Source organism: Micropterus salmoides, unplaced genomic scaffold (assembly GCF_014851395.1).
Source record: "Micropterus salmoides isolate LMB-PRFRI ecotype aquatic unplaced genomic scaffold, ASM1485139v1 Ms_hic_scaffold_3, whole genome shotgun sequence".
Lineage (NCBI taxonomy): Eukaryota > Metazoa > Chordata > Actinopteri > Centrarchiformes > Centrarchidae > Micropterus > Micropterus salmoides.
Genome location: NW_024042261.1, coordinates 13,638,826 through 13,660,226, shown reverse-complemented (window position 1 = coordinate 13,660,226; position 21,401 = coordinate 13,638,826). Strand labels below are relative to the sequence as shown.

General features: G+C 41.1%; 1 protein-coding gene across 2 annotated transcripts in view; it reads left to right on the top strand.

Moving 5' to 3' along the window:
- Positions 1–311: 311 nt before the first annotated feature.
- The window catches only part of rap1gap2a (RAP1 GTPase activating protein 2a), an 86,121-nt gene continuing 65,031 nt past the window's right edge, over positions 312–21,401 (top strand). The window contains exons 1-2 of one of the 2 annotated variants that reach the window (XM_038693318.1): positions 312–401; positions 17,588–17,623. In XM_038693318.1, the coding sequence (XP_038549246.1) occupies positions 361–401; positions 17,588–17,623 (77 nt within the window). In that variant the 5' untranslated portion in view covers positions 312–360. Of the gene's footprint in view, positions 402–12,800; positions 13,013–17,587; positions 17,624–21,401 lie in introns of those variants that run through there. The other variant, XM_038693317.1, reaches the window with a different exon arrangement.

The following is a 21,401-nucleotide window of genomic DNA, read 5'->3' as shown; positions in this document are numbered from 1 at the left end:
TATAATTGTGTCTTATTTCAGCCTTTCTGTCTCAGCTTGTTTCTCTCTTTTACTCCCTTGGTCTTCAAAGCCTTGAAAGGAGTTTAGGCGTAGCCCTCTCCATGGTAACACCATCTCCCATTCTTACACACACACACACACACACACACACACACACACACACACATTTTCTCGCGGTCTCTCATCTCATAATTCTGCCCTACCCTGAGCTTTATCTCTCTACCCTCCCCCTATATGCACTCCCTCTCCCCCTTCTCTCACTCTCCCCTCCTTCTCTCTCTCTCTCACACACACATACTCAACCTCTCCTGCTCTGGCAGCTGGTCTACTGCTAATGCTGCACCATCCACTGGCCACGAGATGTTCACCCCAGCTTGTAAAGGATCTGCAGGAGAGCCGAGGTAAGGCTTTCACACTCATTCCCCCTGGAGCAGAAACATGGCAGAGATCATACTGCTGCTGCTGTTGGCTGCTGACAACAGCTAACTGAAATGACTGATGGGAAGAGCGTGAGTGAGCGTGTGTGTATGCTGATTTGTGTGAGAACTCTCCAGCTGGAGTAGGAAGCCTGTGTGAGTTGCAGGTTTGGTATGAGACCTGTGATCTGCATGCACACACACACTGTCAAGTGAAGTGTAAATCTAATTCCAGGGTTCTTTGTCCTTTCTGTATTTTCTTAAACTTGAGGAAGATATTGTTCTGTGTGTGTGTATTTATTTATTTGCATTATATTATTTTATGTGTGTACATGTGCATGCTGTGAGAGAGCCTGTGGAAGCCTGGTGGCACGCAAATTGTCTTTCGAGTTATGCTGCAACGATGCTGCAATGTCTGGTTATGGTGCTACATTCTCTGACGGTTTATGACACCATGTTGCATTTATATGTGTGTGTGTGTGTGTGCATGTGTTTGATTGCTGGGGGATGGTGAGAGGGGGCATGAAGTTAGGTTTCTTCGTATGTGAGTGGGTGGACACGAACAGTGTTTCTCAATATTTTCATAAATTCAACTCAGAACACTGTGTTCAAGCAGCAGGAGGAAATTCAAGGCAAGCAACAGATAGAATACCATCAATAGACATAAAAACAAATGTGTTATTTTTTACAAGAAGAATATGCACATGTGAATAATATGTGAGTGCTCTGAACTGTGCGTGAGCCAACGAGTAAACGTCTTCATGCGTGCACGGATTATTCTAGCGTGTGTGTGTGTGCCAGTGGGCATTAATTCATGTTCCTGTGCATATACTGTAAAGTGAGTGTGTGTAATTTGTGTAGAGCCCCTGGCGAAACATGGTCTCTACTGTATGCAGTGCAGGGGGAACGCAGCGAGAGGCAGAGAGATGTTATGTGATACATGAGTCTGTTTCCCTAGAAGAAGATTTGCATGTGTCGTAATTCCCAACATCTTCCAAGACATCTAGGAAGAGGTGAAGGTTTTCATTAAGTCCTTTAAAGTTGAGGAAGGTGAAGTTCCACTAGCATCGACGGGAAAAAATGTGACGTACATCAGTTATTCCTGCAGAAAATTATTCTATTTCACTCTGTTCTGTTTTACACAGACTTTAAAGTGAGTAATCTTTTAAATAACACATTCTTCTGCCTCCCCCGCGACCCGATCCCGGATAAGCGGATGAAGATGGATGGATGGATGGATTCTTCTGCCTGCAAATAAAAAGTTTAATCTATAAGCAAAAAATGGGCCCTTGCTTGGTTCATTACACTCTGTGGTGGTTAATGTTAGCTTATGGTGATGATGATGATAAACATTCGGTAGATTTACAGGGGCTGGAAATTACTGAGTCCGTTAAAAGATTTTTTTTTACCATGGTTCCACTACGTTTAACTATTTGGCATCCCATAATTGCCATTAATGGCTGTAGTGGCCGCTGCTCAGCAAATGTTACATAGAGTCAGATGAAGTTTCTTTAACCCCTAAGCACAATCAATGGCCTAAATGGCTGGAACCCTCCAAGTATGAAAAGTTTGTGATTTCAGAGCTTTACATATGACATAAAAGCATCAAGACAAGATATATAAGAAACACAAGGCAAAAAAATAAAAATAGACGATATACAAAGACACTTAAACTAAATTAAATAGAAGATAAAAATAAGATGAAATAGAGTAAGACAGATGAAACAGCAGAATAGAGATTACAGTGCAGCTTCACTGCAGTGTAAGATATGAATACATAGTCCCAATGTCAACCAAAGAGGCAAAAAAAGAGACTCTTGACGCAGCAGTTTCAGACTAAGAGGTTTGACAAATCACAGTTCTGCAGTGTCAAGTGGATGGTGGCTGGTGCTGCCGGCAGCTCTGTACATCTGCTGCTGATTCCAGCTCAAAACGGTGGTTATAATCTGCATCTCTCAGGTGGAGTGAATTCAGGGTTGTCCCAGTTACTTAAATGTGCATGAGTGTGCACACAGATATGCACTTGCACATACTGTCCACTCATTCACTCTATGGTGATCTATGCTACCAGTTTCAGCGAACACAGCAGAAAAACTTGTCGTTATGAATCATTATTGCATTTATCTTTATGTCTGTTTACCCCATTTCTTTGAACTCTATTTGAGTAAATTCTTTCATTGTGCCCACGCTCACTGTCTCATCTCTTTTGTCCCTGTTGTGACTTTCGATGTCCATTTGAGAACTGCTAAAAGTCAAATACCACTCAAAGAAGACTGCACACACACGGTCTTATGTCCTCACACCTCTCCTCTCCTGTCTCCTCCTTCCTCTGCTCCTTAATAACCATCTTTCATTAACCCACACTCAATGCCAACACTTCCCATCATCCCTCCCTCCTCCTTTCCCTCACCTCCATGCCTTTCTCACCTACGTCACATGTGCTCCTGCGGTCATTAACTCTCATTTCCAGGCACATCTCTAGGCGTGAGTCATCCCCAGATCCTCGCAGATCGTTACGCACACCTTTGCAAACCTTTGTTGCTCTTCACTTCTGCAGTCATTTTTCTTTTTTTTCTGTGGCTCTAATTGAATCCAGACCAAATCTTTCCCTTCTTCTCCATAAAGCCGCCTCACGCTCCCTCACATACATTGGTGGTGAGATCAATGCAAACTTTGAGTCAGTGACACGAGTCACCATGGGATTTGCTTTAAACGTCCACAGCTTGTGTTTGTATTTGTGTGTTCCCATTAAGTAGAAAATGAAACGGGGAAATTGCCATGTTCTCAGAGTGCACCTGATTAAATTGTTTTTGTGTGGGCTGAGCTTTGCAGTTGCCCCTGTGGGTGTTTCTCACTGTGTTTGCGGGATCTTGGGTCTGTGTGTTTCTCTTTATAGCCAGTCAGAGCTGCAGTGTAGGGGGAAGAACGTGAATTAAATGGATGTTTTTCTCTGATCAGTGTCGTCTGGAAGAATGAACAATGGGGGAGAAGGCACCGTGGAGGCAGTGGGTGGAAGATGTTCACTGTGTGCGTGTGTGTGTGTGTGTGTGTGATCTGGAACACGCGTCAGCATGAGTGAGTGCATGTCTGTGTGCTTTGTGTGCAGTAGGCTACTGTATGTATATATTTGTGATCTGTGATTGTATGGATGTGCACACTCATTTGTGTGTGTGTGTGTGTGTGTGATCTGGAAGAGTGGGTGTGTGGGTGGGCTCGCTGTCACTTTCACTAAAATCCACCAACAGAGAGAAGAACTATAGGGGGGGAAAGTAGGAAAATAAAAATAGATTGCAAACAAGAAGAAGATTTAGTGAACAGTGATAGATTGAGAAATATAAAAGACTTGAAAAGGGAAGATAAAACGAAAATTAAAACTACAAACAAACTAAAGGAATGCAGAAAAATACAGCAGAAAACATTTATATCTACATATTGTGGTGCACTGTACTGTAACCGAATAAGATTAGCATCTCCCATGGTCGCAGCTAAGGCGATCCTAATAATGAAATTATACAACATTTATTATAATTGCTTTTAAAAAATCTATTCAGTAAAATAATCTGTCCTTTTCATTTGATTCAATTGCTCAGTAAAGTGCAAAGCTCCTTTTATTAGTCACACATGTGTTAGTCATGTAAGTGCAGACCACGGAAGATGTAGCGTCACAGTAAAAACCTGCAGACTTCTCCTTTACTAACAGCACATCACATCAAAGTAACTACTGTCAGTACATTAAGTCAAGTATTTCAGAGGCAGATGTTGCACTTTTTTCTCCATTACATTTGCTTCAGTTACTTTACAGGTGAAAATCTTACATACAAAACATGCAGCAATTTTGTAATATATGATGCATTACTACAGATTAAACTGCCTAACGTGATATAAGGTAGTCTGACGGCATAATGATTAGTTTTGCTTTTGATACTTTGAGTGCATTTTCCTGGTAATTTACCATTTTTACTTTACTGCACTTGAGAGTTTGGAAATGTCCGTTAACATTGTGTGTATCCATTGGGCATGGCAAATGTGTTGAATGCATTTTCTTTCAATTAAACATTTCCAACGCCAACTTTTTAATTTCTGAATTGTTTACTTGCGTGCAGTCTTCTTCTTCACTGCCTTTGCTGGTGAATTGCTGCTTTTCTTGACACGTTTCTGCCACCTGTAGATGAGTGGAACACATGCACGTCATAAAAACTGCTCCGTAGCTCTACTAGTGGTCAAAAACTCCTCTAAGATTTTGTAGTCAGGGCTTTTATTTGGGTAATTGTAGCGCGGTATTGCTACTTTTAAAGGTTCTAAATGCTTCTCCCTTCACTGCAAATGTGTGGAATAAAATGTCATGTTGTGACAGCGGAGAACATTTTTATTTTATCATGTTCAGTCCAGCAGATGGAAGATATTTCCTCCATCAGTCCATGTGGTGTTTTCAAACAAGTACACAGAAGTCTGGTCACGAATGTTTAATTACTCCTATTATCCCAACATCACAACTTAATTATATGATTAGCTAATGAAATCATGCTTTTTCATGCCTCCACAATTGAATTATCTCATAATTGTCATATAAGAATGAACTTTTTACATTAATTTTGGTTTAACTAGAGGAATCATAGCAGTGACAATGTCTGCTGACGTCACGACTTCAAAATAAGATTAATTAATCTGTTGTGATCTCTGCTGTCATCCGTTTCTGAGCTTTCCTCAGCGGGTGACATAAAGAGAAAAGGACACACAACAACCATTAACTACGTAGTTATCTAATGAAAATGACGTAATGCTCTTAATGTAATTTAAATAAAATGCATCTAGTGTGATCATGGTTAACTCTGTTACTAGCTGAAATCACACTTTATGCAAGAGCCTGACTTTTTAAGTCAACAGTTAGCAGCTAAAATAATTCCCCTAAAATCTGTGTGTGCGTTATAATAGATGGTAAAGGATGTGACTGAAGCAGGAGCCATAGCCAAAGCTAAGCGTATCAGCTCAGTCTCCACATCAGCAACCCTCCTGGAAAACCTCATATGAGCAGGTAAACTATTAGACACACAGGAGGGAGGGATGAATGGAGAGACGGAGGGAGGGAGAGACAGATGAAGGAAAGGAGAAGGGTCTCTCATGACTGTCTGGGCACACATCACTCCCTGGGAATCCATCTAATGACTGAATACCTTATTAAGTTTTGGGGAGAGGCGGAATAAAGTAATAAAGATGGAAACATCACGTCTCCCAAGGAGTCTCCGTGCCAATGGATGCCCGGGAGAAAGTTATTGAGAATGAGATGAGGGACTAAAACAAACCTGGACTGATGGGAGAGAGAAAAGGAGAAAGATAGAACAAAAGATAAGGGGAACTGATCAAGTTTGGAAAATGGGTTCTGTGAGACGTAAATATATCCGGAGAGACAGCTGTGCTTTTATTTCACTCATACTGCAGTCATTGTCTGCTAGAATATATGCATAAAACAAAAAACTCATACACTGCAAAACAGAAAACACAATCTTCTTTTGCAGAAGATTCATCTTTAAACAATATATTAAATGACAACATAAAAAAAAAGCAACATTGTGAAAGGGGTTGCTCATAGTGATGAACCTATGGACAATTATCACCTGAATCTGCAGCTGCCCTGGTCTGTATGGCGTTTCAGCTCATTGTTTATCAGTCTAGTCTGCAACTTCACTGATTTGGTTCACTCATAGCATAATTTTTGGTCACAGCAGGCAGCTATTTTCAACTAACTACCTCTGAAATCTGACTGTACATCACCTGCTCAGCGCCAAACAGCAGGTAGACCCAGTTAGAGACTGGCTGGTGAACATAGTGGGGCATTTAGCAGCTAAAGACCCAGCCAGGTGGCCTGAAACACGACTCCGAATGAATGTTATATTGCTCCACAACAGCTGGGTGTGCGAATAAGCATCTGTTTGCTATAACAAGTTTGCAGTATCAATGATGATGCGGTATGTCAGTGGTACTATTTTTGGTTTAAAGCACAACACATGATGCAGAAACAAAGCCTGGTATTAGACAGCTGTGCATACAAATAGCAAGTCAGTGTGCCTAGCTAAGACTTCATATGTTAAGCGACAGTTTAATTATGTATTGGAACAAAGTGGCTTTTCCTCTCACCTCTACCACCTACACACACACACACACAAACACACACTCACTTATAGCTGTGTCTTTCACAGTTTCAGCTGTGAAATCTGACACTATTTAAAGGTGGGGTACGTCATTGTAATCCACTACACGTCTTTATGTCAAATTCAGCGAATATCTTCTCACTGTCCGCCAGATGTCTGTTCTGTGTGTGCGCTGAAAAAAATCCTGTGTTTGTACTCAGCCCTGGCTCTGCAAATAGGAAACAAACAAAGTGTTCTGGAGCCCTGGTCAGGTACTTTCTATTTCACTAAGACATGCTTTTTGCTGGGATGTTAGCTATAAAGTAACAGGAGAGTTGTGAGCATCGCTCTGGGAAACTGTTTTTCTCCTAATTCTGTTTCACAAAGCAGAGCTGGCATCCAGTTTTAACCTGGAGTTAAACTGCTGTGTCAACATTACAATGCAGCAATGGCTGCAAAAAAAGCTGTTTGATAGATAAAAACTCTTGGTGGTAGAAAAGACACTGTGGTGACATCATCCATCTGGTTGCTATAGGATGATGTCACCCCACCCACTTACCAACATTTGAGTGGTAAGAGAAAGTGTGGTAGTGGTGGTGTGAATGCAAGGTTCAATTTTAGGATGATGTTGATGTGCTTTATTCGAAAACTGTGATGAGAGATGAGGTCAAGAGTCCAGATTATGAAAGCAACAAATATTCTCAATTTATAATATTCTGGAAACTATTATTGCTCAAAAAAATGGGAAAACTACCCATGTTACAACAGTTTCACAGTATGGGCATTAGCAGGCAGGTTAAATTAATAAATGATTGTTTACATGCAAGATGAGGTCATATAAAATTAAACAAGGAAAATATGATCCTCTGTTTTAAATCTTAAGGCAAACCATCAAACATCAACTTTAGCTATACATGATGTTACATTTAAGATATGTTCATTCTGAGACATACATGCGTACAGTCTGTAATTCTGTGCATAGAGTGTGTGCTGGACACTTGTGTTATCACCATAGTGATGGCCTTTCAGAGTCATGGTTGGAGCATAGACTGTGTGAAAGAAGTGGATGTTGTCACCGTGCCGCATAGCCAGTTTATCCAATGGGCATTCTGGGCACGGGCCCAGGAGCCCATGCGCACTTAGGGCCCAAGAAAGGAGAAGACTTTTTATGTATAACCAATAAAAAGCACGTTGATATTTTTTTTTTTTTATCTAAACGGAATTATATTATTGATCAACCGTAAGTGTGGAAAGCACGTAACAACCCGCCTGGTCATCAAATAACCCAGCACTGAATCGAGCGGACTGTGGGAGAAGTTGTAGTAGTTAAAATGAGTGAGAGAAGATTGTAGTAAACACAGACGAAACAGAGAAGAACAGAAGAGGGAGGCACCTTCACTGAGACATGCGCCATCTCTTCAAAAGGAGCCAGGTTGAGAATCAGGGTGAAGAAGTTATAGAAGATCGAAGATGATGAGCAAGCTAACCAGGGGCCGGAGGAGGCTCGTGTTAGCAGCGCACCGTAACATCAAGCCCAGGCTAGCAGCGCAACCATGCGGTCTGTGAGCGCAGCACATCCTGAAGCTAGCTGTAGCAGCAGCAGCAGCAGCAGCAGCGCACGGTGGATTTATCAGCTGTCTGACCCGGTGTTGCGCGGGGCAATCAACGAAGATGCTCGCGCCGATAGTGGAAATATCCAGCCTCAGCCTGTGATATGGTTTGGGCGGTATGGTGGGCTCCCTCACTAATGATCTGCTGTCTTGTCGAGTCCCAAATGGGGAAAAGTTTACAGAGTGGATCACCCATTCACCATCCACAGGTGATATTTTTTGCTTTAGCTGTAGGCCTATGCTTTATGCAACTAACAAAATATATTTGTTGGTGTTTTTTCTGACTGGAACCACGGCGACCATGTGCGTGAGAAAAGCACAGAGCACTGTTATTATATATAATCATCGCTTCTGCGCTCATTTGTCACTGGGAGCGGGACTGTGAAACTGAACTAGTGCAACAGCTGGAGGGAGAGAAAAAGGAGGAGCTGAAGCAGGTTGTGGCTTTAAGTTTTAAGTGAAAGAGGGCTGCCTTTACGTGGCGACGGTGAAGTAGCATATTTACTGGATGTGTTTTTGTGTGTGAATAATTGAAGAATCTGATTCATAGAACTGGATTAGAGGTGAAGTTTGAGGTTTGTGCTTGCATAATGTGATTTACAGTAAACAGGGAAATGTATTGATATTGTGGTCCAGGAAAGCATTGTTTCAGTCATGTGGGGTGAGGTTAAAACCCGTAGGATGGAGGATAAGTAACGTTACAGGTGTTGATCAGTGTAAATCCTGTAGAGCCAGACCATATAGGTTTGTGGGGGCAGATGCAGATTTAAAAGTGAAAAAATGCGTAAACTGGAAATCTCAACAACTGATCATGCAAACAACTGCATGTCAATAAATATTTGCTGCTAGAAAGTGCAGCGAGAGAATAAGCATGTGTATTTAAAACTAAATCTACTCACCAGAGAAAGTGAACATCCAACTTCTTCTTTTTCAATGGTGCTGGTTCAATTTACACAGTGCTGTGGGTATGAGTCACTTTAGCCTGATTGACAGGTCGCCATGGTAACAACTTGTCAATCATAGATAATCCTGTCCTGAAGCATACTCTGCTTTATGGGCAATTTTAAAATAAATGGGACCATTATTTACTAAATCAACATCATTTTGTATTGAAGAAGACTTGAAACTAGCGACTGAGACCATAAACTCATTAGGAAAGTGTTTACTGAGGTAATTATTCAGGTGAGAAATAGGGTCATTTTCCCATTATTTCTAATGGAACCGGACTTCTTTTTGCAACCAGAGGAGTCGCCGTTCGATAGAATGCAGGTGTAAGGGACTTCTGCGTTGGTATCAGATCGCTGAGCAGAAGCTTCCTGCTTGACTAACATCAACCATGACCCAGGAGAAACCCGAGAGAGGGCAATGAGAAATCAGAATCACAAATCAGAATCAGAAATACTTCATTGATCCCAGAGGGGAAATTCTTAAACGGGGGTCTCTCAGGAAAATCAAGTGGGTTGGTATGGTGGTTTGTGGACTACAGATTTGAAGCCTCGAGTTTACTGAGCTGTAGGGACTTGTCAGTCACAACACAGCCACGTCCTAAAGCATACTATGCTTTATTGTCTATTTTCACCTAAATGAGACCATTGTATACAAAATGAACATCATGCTGTACTGAAGAAGACTTGATACTGGCGATTGAGGCCATACACTCATTAGGAAAGTGTTTCCTGAGATTATAAATCAAGTGGGAAGTAAGGTAATTTTGTCTGTTGGAGACAATGGAGTTGTCCCTGTCATGGTGGTGCAGTGGTTAGCACTGTCTCCTCACAGCAAGAGGGTTGTGGGTTCAAACCCTGGCCTTTCTGTGTGGAGTTTGCATGTTCTCCTCGTGTTTGTGTGGGTTCTCTCCGGGTGCTCCGGCTTCCTCCCACCCTCCAAAGACATGATGACTAGGTTAATTGTGATTAGGTTAGGTGTGAGTGGTTGTTTGTCTATGTGCGGCCCTGCGATGGACTGGTGACCTGTCCAGGGTGTACCCTGCCTTTTGCCCAATGCCTCAAGAGTGGCTCCAGCCCCCCGTGACCCTGTACGCAGGAGAAGCGGTTGATGATGGATGGAGTTGTCCCTGCTGGCCATAAGAAAGAATGCAGGTTGTATACCATTTCTGCATTGGCTTCACTTTTCAGACCCGGACGTTGCCACGTGGGTTGGAGTTGTTGTTGTTTAGTGAGGGTGGGTTCAATATAGTTTACTTTAGACACTTAAAAGAGAAAAGAGAAAACACAAAATAAAATTTTAAATTTTAATTAATTTTTTTGTATGAACTTTCTTTAAACCAATGTTAATAGCTTATTTTGGCCACTTGGGGGCAGCAATACAAGCCGTAAACACAACACTGACATATTATCACCTTTTAAGTTGATGTGGCTAACGTGTTAGCAAATAGTTTCCCATTTGCATATCCAGCAGATACGTAGCAATGCAGCATTCATTTGAAGTCGTGTTTCTGGACACCTGATGAATGTAAGTACAATATTCAGTCTCCTGTTAGCTCTATTGCTGCTCTCCACCCACTCTTGAGAAAAATATCTGTCTCTTGAGCCGCTAACTGCTCCACTATGTTCAATAACTAGCCACAAACGGTATCTGTCTGCTGCGTGGTGCTGAGCAGGTAACAGTTAGTGTCCCGGTTACACGACATCTCTAAAGAGAGTGAGGTCTGTACTCAAAACTGTCATTGTCAGGTTTATAAATGAGAGTTTTATTGAAGTGCATTGTATTGAATGTCAAACCCATTGTCTGTTCGATTTTATTCTTTTTAATCACTAGTTGTGATAATTACTGCAATGCAATGACACACTGACTCGACACACACACACACACACACACACACACACACACACACACACACACACACACACATTAAGCCAGTGGAGCATTTTATTGCTTTTAATCAGTACAATCACATCCTTGATGGAGCTATGGACCGAGAGCACATCCACTCATCAGCCACATAGAAAAGAGAGCGAGCTGGAGCTCATTAACAATATGTCATTGTGAGAGCGTTTGACCGTAATCATTCTCAACAGGCTTCAGACGTGCTTGTTTTGTTTCTTGGACTCCTTGAATAGTTTTTGAAGTGATTTTAAATCAAATCAGTGTTCTGTTAAAAGCAGAAATGACACAAAAGTTGAAGTTTGATATGAAAATGAAACCCAGAACCTCTTTGGCACATTATCCATAGTTCTTTTATTCTATGTATCATGCCTATTGTTTGCCTTTGAAGTCCATTTTACACAGGGTGTAAAAAGTACACACGGCAATAATCTAATACGAAAGCCTGGAAAATATGAATGTAATTGTGGAAATAATACCTTTGTCAGAGAGGGTATTTACTGGATTACCAGCCAGACAAAGTGAGTTTCCCTTGGCCCCCAAAATACCAGGTTCACTGCAAGTCAGTTTTTTATTTATTCAATGGAAATATTTTAGGGAATTTGCATCACTAATATACATTTTCAGCTGCTACACAGTGTAATGCATAATTAGGTACCTGTGTCTTGTAGGAAGACCTTGTTACAAAAAGTAGTTTCACGATCTTTATTATTTAGTTCATGTGGTATATAGTCAACTTGAAATTAAAATTGATTTTTGATATGATCAGTATGTACCTCCTTTAGTGTGTTTAACGCAGCAAAGTCTCAGTATATGAAGATTTTTGGAAGCACTGAAGTATAAGGTATACCATGACTTTTTTTGAAACCTCGTGAGGTCTTTATGTACGTTAGCTGTGTTAACTCTGAGAGTGAGACCTGTCAACTCTGGAGTGAGGAGGAAGGATGTCAGGAAGGACACTCCCTTTGGTCACAACAAGGGAGGTTTCTATGTATATACTGACTGCACGGTTGTTCAGCTCCTCCCGTTTCCTTTAATAGCCAAATATCGCACTCTGTGTTACAAAATGAATCAAGTTTTTGCTGTTGAGCATTTGTCAGAATTTCCATTCAGCACAGACACCTGCAGTGTGGTTTTAAAAGAGTTCATGACTCAGCCCTGTGAAAACATCGCTTTTAAAACGACACAATCTATATCATAATGAAAGATCAAGATTTCAGCTATTCTGGAAACATGATCTCAGTGTTAAGTTTACTGGATCAGGCAGCAGGTGTCATGTGTAATGGGTGTGTTGTAATTCCAAAATACTGCGCTTTATCTTTGCTCATTCAGGAAGGTTTTGCATATTACTCTATGACTGACGCCCAGGGAAATCAGCAGACCTACGAGGGGGATACACAGTGCAGGAAGTGAACACATTTCCTGGTGGTGGGCATGTGGACAGACCAGAGATTGCTTGTTGATGCTCTACATTTGTGTGTGTGTGCGTGTGTGTGTGTGTGTTAGTGTGTATGTCTTCAGGAAACAAAGGGGTTCAGATGAGATATTGTGGTCCCTCTTCAACTGGCACCTTCCCTGCTGAAATGTGTGTATGTCTAAGTGTACCTGCATGTGTCAAATTATGTGTGTGTGTGCGTTTAAGCCTGAGAGCAAGCTGTGTTTCAGGAAAGTAGTTGACTGGTCAAGTGGCAAAGTGGAAAACAACAGCTCCGGGGAGGCAGGTGGCAAGGAAGAAGAGACTGAGACAAAAGAGGGGGAAAAAAGAGTGCAAATAGAGGCGAGAGAGAGAGAGAGAGAGAGAGAGAGAGAGAGAGAGAGAGAGTGTGAGGGAGGAAGGGAGATTGGTTCAGAGAGGGAGACACAAAGTGCAAGTATACACAGTATAGAGAGAGAGAGAGACTGACAGCAGAGCATACACTTCCCAGAGGAGACAGCCTGAGAGTGAGAGAGACTGCTGAGAAGTTCAGTTGGACAAAATGCTGAGGAGGAGAAGCGTGTCATTTGGTGGATTTGGATGGTATGTTGCCTTTTCATTGGATGTTAATGTGTATGTGTGTTTACAATATATATGGACATGCTCATGACTGTGCACTTTATGCTTATGTTTGAATAGTGACATTAAATGATGTACATTGTGCTGCTGAAGGTGTATGTGCTAGTGTTAACAGCTGTGTGTGTGTGTGTGTGTGTGTGTGTGTGTGTGTGTGGACTGCTGAAATTTTAACTTTTTTCTATAAAGGAAGGATGGGTGGAGGGCTGAGGCTGCTCCACAGTGTCACACCTCTAACACTTTGTCTTCGGTTTAACAGCCGTGTGTGTGCGTGTGTGTGTGTGTGAATGTGACGTTTCACTCTGTGCCGTCTCCGTTCAGGGAGGGATTACAATCAACAGGCTGCATTGTCTCTGCCTGCTGTTGTTGTTGCTGTCCTGTTGTGGGACTGTGGATGCAGCTCTTACAGTCATGTTTTCCAGCTCTATTGGCTGGGAAGAGTTCCCATGATGCAGTGCTGAAGAAGCTGCCAGGGAACCCATTTAGCACTGAATGCGCTGACACACTCGGATGGAGTGTTTTTGTGCTGGCTCCCCTGCTAGTGGTCGTTCTGACACTGAAGCGCTGCTTCAGAGCACTTAACCTTCCCAGCTGGGCTGAGGCAGCACGTCCTGCCAGGCAGGCTGAAATAACCTGAAACAGACAGCTGAGGAGCAGCACGTTACATGTAGCAGGGTTAATTAGTGACTATTGTGTATACAGTGATAAAAACGAGACAAAGCAATCAGATCTTTTTCAGAGACACAGTTCACCTAAAAACAGTTGTATGTCTTCTGTGGCTCTGAAGGAGATTACAACGTTAGAAAAAATAACCCTGTGTTGGATTATGGGAATTGAAAACCCAAACCTTTTTGTGGCTTTACCTGTGCTAGGGACTAAAACGATATCTCAGCCTCTGTTGCTTTGATTTTCACCAGTCTTTGTTAAATGGCTTGTGAGTTCCCCAGCGTAATGAGAGTGCAGTATGCTGGAAAAGATCAGCAACACATTTCAACAAAAATGTTCATCATCCGCAGCAAAAATGATGATAACCCCTCTACAAATTAAAGAATGCCTTATGTCTGTCCCACTGCAGGAAACTACTCAAAAGCCAATAGGGTGTCAGTAGGGTACGATTGTCTCCAGAACAAATAACCCTTTATTTTCAAGAATGACCAAGAATCCTCATGAAGCTGCACTCAGAACGTGGAATTATTTCTCCTTATTGGCAGGGTTTTAGCTTGTTAAAATGTCATGAAGGCTGAATATGAGATGAAAAGACTTCTTAAGCAGGATTCATCCTGCTGTGTATCAGTTCTGCAGGCAATCTAAAGTGCGGGGCAAGTCTAGTAGATTACTATTAAGAATTTATATGCTTTAACAGATTACATTTTGTATGCAGAAAAGACAGACAAGCTTACACACTTTGAAGGGACAATATGCATCTGTCTCTAGACAGTGCAGATAGGCCTACACACAGGATGATTTTAGCCTGTCTGGTTTCTAGTTTCTTTTTCACACATATGGATGGTGGATGGACCACATGTAAAGCTGACTATGAGCAGGCAGGCCATTTAAAAGTATATCATATCATTAATCATTTTGTAAAGGAAAGGAAAGGTTGCTGTTATACAACTGCATCAAAATGTTGTTACATTCTGGTGTTAAATCCCGTCCCCCCCTGGACACACAATGCTGTACATGTGATTACCATGCACATAAACAGTCAACGGTAGTATTTGCTTCATCTCTAAGATGTGGGATGAATAAAGCTTTAACACGATAGTATGATCTGATGGGTGATTCAGACAGAAAGTGGGTGGTGTGTCGTGACCGCTGGGTTGAGATAAATCCTGTAAGATCACAGACTGCAGCTCCATTACAGTATGAGAGATGGCAACATTTGTCGCCATACAAGATCGGATAGCATTTTAACAACATGGTGTCACTGCGCCAGAGTTTTATTTAACTGTATTTCTGTTGATTAAGGCTAATCTTTAAAAATGCATTATGCAAACTTTCGTATAAACTACCCAGCTGCATTAACTACTGTAGCTCATTACTGTATGAACCTATTGTACTGTGTAACATGAACAGTAACAGAACCTCAGTTCTCTCTGCTCAACGCCGCTAATACACGCTGTTGTTGATTTAATTTATAAACACTGGAAAAAATTCAAATCACATTTGAAACATCCTGGTTGGGGGAGAGTGCAGTAAAAAATAGTGTGCACTGTGTGTTTGTACACTGTGTTTGTGTGCGTGTGTCTGTGATGAGTGAAATTGCATAACATACATAGATCGGGCACCGCTATGCACGGTTCAGTCTCCAAATTAATGAGATTAAAGAATTAATGTCATAACATCTTCCTTGGAGAGTCATGTGAGAACGCTGTAAATCAAGCACCTGACATGCACGTACATTCATGCACGTGCACACCCACACACACTCGCAAAAGAGGAAAAACCCTTCAACATATTTGTATGTACAGTTTCCCTCAAACTAATGCCTGCTGGGTAGGGCTCGGCGATATGGCCAAAAATGTTATCACGATAAAAGCATTTCATATCATTCGATATCGATAATTATCACGATTAATGTCAAGTCGATATTTCTTTGGAGTTTAAAGGCTGATTTTTGCTCCTGAGTGAAAATTGAAGAAACCAGATGGTTAATTATGTGGTTAAACTTTTCTTTATGGTCAGAATGTGACAAACATTTGATGCCAAACAGAGGATCACTTAACAAATCTAAGGGAGAACATTCAAAACTATTATGATAAAAATTTATTTAACAAATATGATAAGTAAATCTTTTTTCAGTCCCTTTTCCGCAATAAAATAAATATTTTAACAGAAAAATTAAGTGCTAATTTGTTCATTATTCATATGAATTAAACCAAATATTTATTGACGATATATTGAACATTAATTATATTGATATTGAGGAAAATTATATTGCGATAATTATCGTTATTGTTTTATTGCCCAGCCCTACTCCTGAGCGTCCTCTATTATTAGCAGTAAACAGCAACTGAACTGAGAAGTTGTTAGTATAACAACTTCTGACTTTCCATGTTTTTAGTATGAACAGAATGTAGTGAAGCATGAATACGTCCCTTATAAACACTGAGACCTCTCGTAACCGGTCTGAGCAGCTTATAGAGATGTAACCTTCCCTCTTCCACGCCACCTCTTCTTACCATAGACCCATTTACCTTTTTAAGAGGGGGATAGGAGGAACCTGATAATTAATTTGAGATGCAGTGCAGCACAGTGTGTCAAGTTTTCCGAGGCATAGCCTACATCTGTAGTTTATGCACCTATTCAAATTTTGAAAGTTTTGAGTGTATAAGGGCTTAGAACATTATGATGGAAGCTGGGTTGTGTTAGGATGGGCGGTCTAGGATTCAGGAGCAGACACGGAGGCACAGTTAGAAACGGGTACAGGGGTTTTACTGAACAACAAGGGAGAATGGTGCTTTGAAGTTCTCTGTGAGGCCGGGGGTGAGAGTGGGCAGACAGGCGAGAGGCTGGTCCAAAAACAACTTGGCTCAAGCAGGCAGGCTGGGCTTCCAGAGCTGAAGTGGGTATCTGAAGCAAGAGCAAAAACACAGAAAGTTAGAGAAAGATCAAAACAAGAGATTCAAAAAGCAGACTAGGCAAAAACTTCTAAGGCTAGCCGGAGTGTTACCACTTGAGTGAACGGACAATCTGGCAGATACTGGTTGGAAAGCCGGGGTTTAAGACAGGAGAGGTGATTGCAGAATCTGCTTCAGGTGAGTAGGAAGTCACAGGTGTTTTGATGAGGAGAGAGAGAACGCCATGCCCACACAACACACAGGACACACAGAGAGATGACGAAACAGAAACATAAAGGGAGAGGGAAAACAGACATAACGCACTAGGACTGGGGAGGCAGCAAGCCAAGCCATGACAGGTTGATATCATTTGTTACAAAGATTTGGTGCACGTAACCATTTTGACCCCTCAAAAATCGCTAAAAATGGATATAATTCTGTGATTTTTTCTGACATTTGAAGTTTTTGAAATCAGAGCATTTATTTTTTGGCCTTAATAACCTAGTAACCTGGGTTGACACCAAGCACAAAATAGGTAGGGAAAATACATTTTACACACCTCAGAAATATTGACACTTCTGTTTCTTATTCATGCAAGTTTGTGGTTCATGCACTTAACATGCGTGTTGTGTCACATACATACGGTATGTTACAGCTAGTAGTATGTAAAGGCTTCAAATCAAAGGACATTTCCCCTTTTCCACATTAAAGTGAATGCCAGTGTGTCACAAATCAATCACGCATTAATGACCGTTATTTCAAAGGCCAGAGCACCCAGGGGAGTCAGTTTTGCCATGCAGAGAGAGTCATACATCTCACTCCTCACCAAGTAAACTGGTGTTCATATCCTTATTGCTGTAAAGTAAAAGCACTTACAGCAATAATTTTATTGCTGCTGTGAGCAATTTGTATCAGAGACATGATCAATAATATCTCTCACTCTCTCTCTCTCTCTTTGTCTGCCTTTCTTGCTTATTCTCAGGATCGACAAGTCCACTTTGTCTGCACTGAAAGCCCGGTAAGTTCTTCTTTAAATCCTGGTTTTGCGCATGTTCTTGCTTCTCTAATGATCTAATTTATCTCAACATCTAGTTAATATTTCAATCTTAGTTAGTCAGGCAAAGCCGTAACTTTTGAAAACGTGCTTGTGAAGAAAATTCCTGGGAGTCATTGATGCGTAACAGCTCACAAATGAAGACTCAGACTGCGGCTTCGGCCACATTGTAAGAAACTTAAAAGTTACTTTAAACCTGGACCCTATTTCCTCTTATTTTCCATCAAAATGAGTGATTCTCACTGAAACCTCAACAATCGATTCACTGCAGAGCTATGGATGCTCTAGCACACATCACACACATCTCAGCACCCTTAAACAGGATCCAAGTCCTCCTGGATGCTGGAATCTGATTACTGTTGAGCAAGTGAGCGTCTGTGATGTGAAATGAGTCTGCCTAATTAGGGGGTCCATGTGTAGTTGCGGCGCTGTCCTGAAATGGAGCAGAGGAGATAGATAGATACTGACAGGACATGTCGCTTACTACGGTTTCTTAGCCTGTTTGCTATTTGTGGTTGTAAAAATAACTTTTGACCCTAATTCCACTTCCCCCTATTGTAGAAACGATCCCCAGACAGAAGGGAAGTGAAGGGACAATTAAAGAGAGAAGGCGGTTTCTACATGTTGGGAATGCTCTGATTAATGTAAATAAATACTGCTTTGTTTGTGATAATTTAGCAGCTAGCACCTTTCACTGTCCAGTGTGCTCCGGCCACTCTCCCTGACCCTCCAGAACAGCACTCTCTCTGTGTTCATAGACCTCCTGATTTACAAATTAAGTGCTGTTAGATTTGGGGAACTTGTCTGAGGCCTTATATGCGTGTAACTTTAAAAAAAAAAAAATCTGCACTGTTCTACACTTTGTTTGTGTGGGTCATAGAGTTACAGCAAAGTGAAAACGAAGTTCATTCCTTTAATCTGCAGTTCTGAGGCTTTATCTTTACTTTTCTGCTTCATCACGTCCTTGTTTACTCTACCGGCCAACTCTTTCTTACCGATCTTCCTGTGCCACTGTGTGAGGAGTGTGATTAAAATCATGTTCTGCTGAGCCCTTGGGCAGGGCACTCAAAGAGGAGCAACCTCTTTGAGTGGAGGTAGTCAGTTGTAGTTAAAGACTGTGAATCAAAAATGTGCAATTTTATGCGCCTATTCTTGCTGCCTTGCACTCACATAAATGTGGATCAAGGATGGATGGAGGGTTTGTGTTATATAAGCCTTATCTTAGTCTTAATTTTCAATCAGTTAAACTAAATAGGGTTAGTGCATTAATAATACAGAATTTCACACCACATTTCAATTTCTTTGTTTATAGTTGGACTTCTAAGAAGGGGAAAAGACCAATTCCAATAAAATGTTCTTTATGTATAACTCCATATTTGATTGTGTCCCATCCTCTACTGAAACAAAAAAACAACTCCCTGTGTCCTTGGCAAATCTCATCCTTGAGTAGATTTTGTTGATTGTTCATTTTCTTCTTTGACAAGTTGGCTACAAGGCTACATTTGAAGGATGAGACAAAGAACAACGGTGTATCTGTTCAGACTGTCTGCAGCCCTGTCAGATGTCAGAGCTTAGTGATTCATTGTAAGACCCCATGTGATTAACTGGTTACCGCCGTCATGCCACCAGGGCTGACTGGGGACTTTCTCTGTTATCGTGGGTTTCCTCAGCTTGTTCTGGTTTTCTTCCACAGTCAAAGACACACATGTTAGCCGTTTGTCCTGTTTTTGCCCTTGATCAACACACTGGCCTCAGAGATGGAGATAGACTGTGGGCATCGTAATGTGGCTGCCCACCGCTCAAAAATAGTAAGGATTTGTGAGATTCAGAGGACTAATTTTCCCACAGGGGATAATAAAGTATAACTTAATGAAATTACATAACAGTCTTATATAACTGGTTTATACAAAGTTTTTTCAGGGTTGTTTACATTATGTTGCTTTTAAGAGAAATCAGATTTGACAAATTATTTTAAAACATGACCTGTCATAGCCACAGTATACTGTTTTATAGCTTTACTGATGTTTGATTTGTTGGACAGACGCCAGTGTTCACTCTCACTTGAAGAAGAACAAGAACTGACAATGTTCACCATAGAATTATGAGTTCCTTTCATAGTTGTAAAAGAAGAAGTAACAGTGTATGTTTTGACAGATGTGGATATGTAACTAGATTGTGCAAGTTGAAAAAAACCTCAAGTTGAAGTGAAAGTCAAATTGTGTGATGATCGCTTGAGGTATACACAACAACTATTAGGTGAAATTAATTCTGGATTGGAGTGGAGAGCGAATGTGAATATCATTTGCTCAGTGGTGTACCTGCTTCATGTGATGTTCTTTGAGGATGTTCTGTGTGAGGAGCTTCTCTTTGTTGAAACAACCCACCGGAAAGCCCTGCTAATGGAGGTTGCCGTAGTGATGAGAGGGCTTCTGTTTGTGTATGCACCCCAAACTCCACTCTCCAGAGCACACGCCTGTGTCTCACCCAGTTTTGAATCAATTACACTGACATTTACTCTCTGAACTTGTAATACAAACATGTTTATCTCTCACCTGCTACCTTTGTCAGAGCTGCAGGCAGTTCATAATTGCCATAATGGCGCCACCTTCTGAAAAACTGCACTTCATTGTTGACTTTGTTTAGGGATTGCTTTAGGAATTGATTAATTTTGAAAACCTGTAGCCTTGACCTAAAAACGTTTCCATCGCTCTTGCTGTTGGTCAGTTGTTCAATTTTCACAAGACTTCAAGCAACATTAGGTAGTACTTTTATCTTAAAATAACAGCTCATTGAATTGGTACACTCAGGGTGCGAACTATGCGGGAGCCAGGTGAAGCTTGGCTCCTCCCCTGAAAACATGATTTGTCAAATTTTGGGGGGTCTCTCAAATAATGACAATATTCTATTTAAGCTATGCATTTCTATTTTGATGCATTTTCATCATTATGGATCATGTGTAAACTTAGGCTTTTTATTGATTGATGATTTGAGCCTGATGGTTATTCATTGCTAATTAATAAAAATATCGGCAGCATGCATGTTATTCTTGCCATCACCATCGAAACATAGCGGTGCAATATCACAAACTTCACCCACTTCAACTGCACGTGGATTAAATCAGGTCATCGCCAGTCCACATCATGGCTTTCTGTATGAACAGCAAAGCAGCTGATCGCAGTCCTCTATGGTTGCTTCTGTTTTAAACTAAGGGCGATTTGAAATTAACTGTATTATTCACTATTAGCACTGAATGGGTGATGATGAGGACTGGATCCCTTGTGGGGCCTATTTTTGTTGATGCATGTGTGTGTTGTTATAGGCTGGTTTGTTGATATGTGACCCTCGCAATTTATGTAGGCTATGATAAGGACTCCATCATATACTCATACTGTGATGTTTGGGTGTGCTTTGATATGGTCATATCAGATGTGCTGGGTTAAGCAAGCCTACATGCTTGTAGCTATGTACCACCTGAGACACAACTGTATGAAATAATTTAATTTATGCTGCAGAAACATCTCCATCTCACTAAGTCCTTTCTGTCTTTGGCTGAGTCCTAAAAATAAAATAAAAAAATGCCAGTGCAGTGGGATAATATCCACCTGAAGTTTTCAGAAATTAGTGTCTGTTTCTTGAACCAAGTAAAATGAGACTTGATTTTACAAGATAACAGAAACAAGGAGATTTGAACTGGACACAAGTGTAGATAGTGGTATTGCACTGGCAGTTTTTTCCACACCAG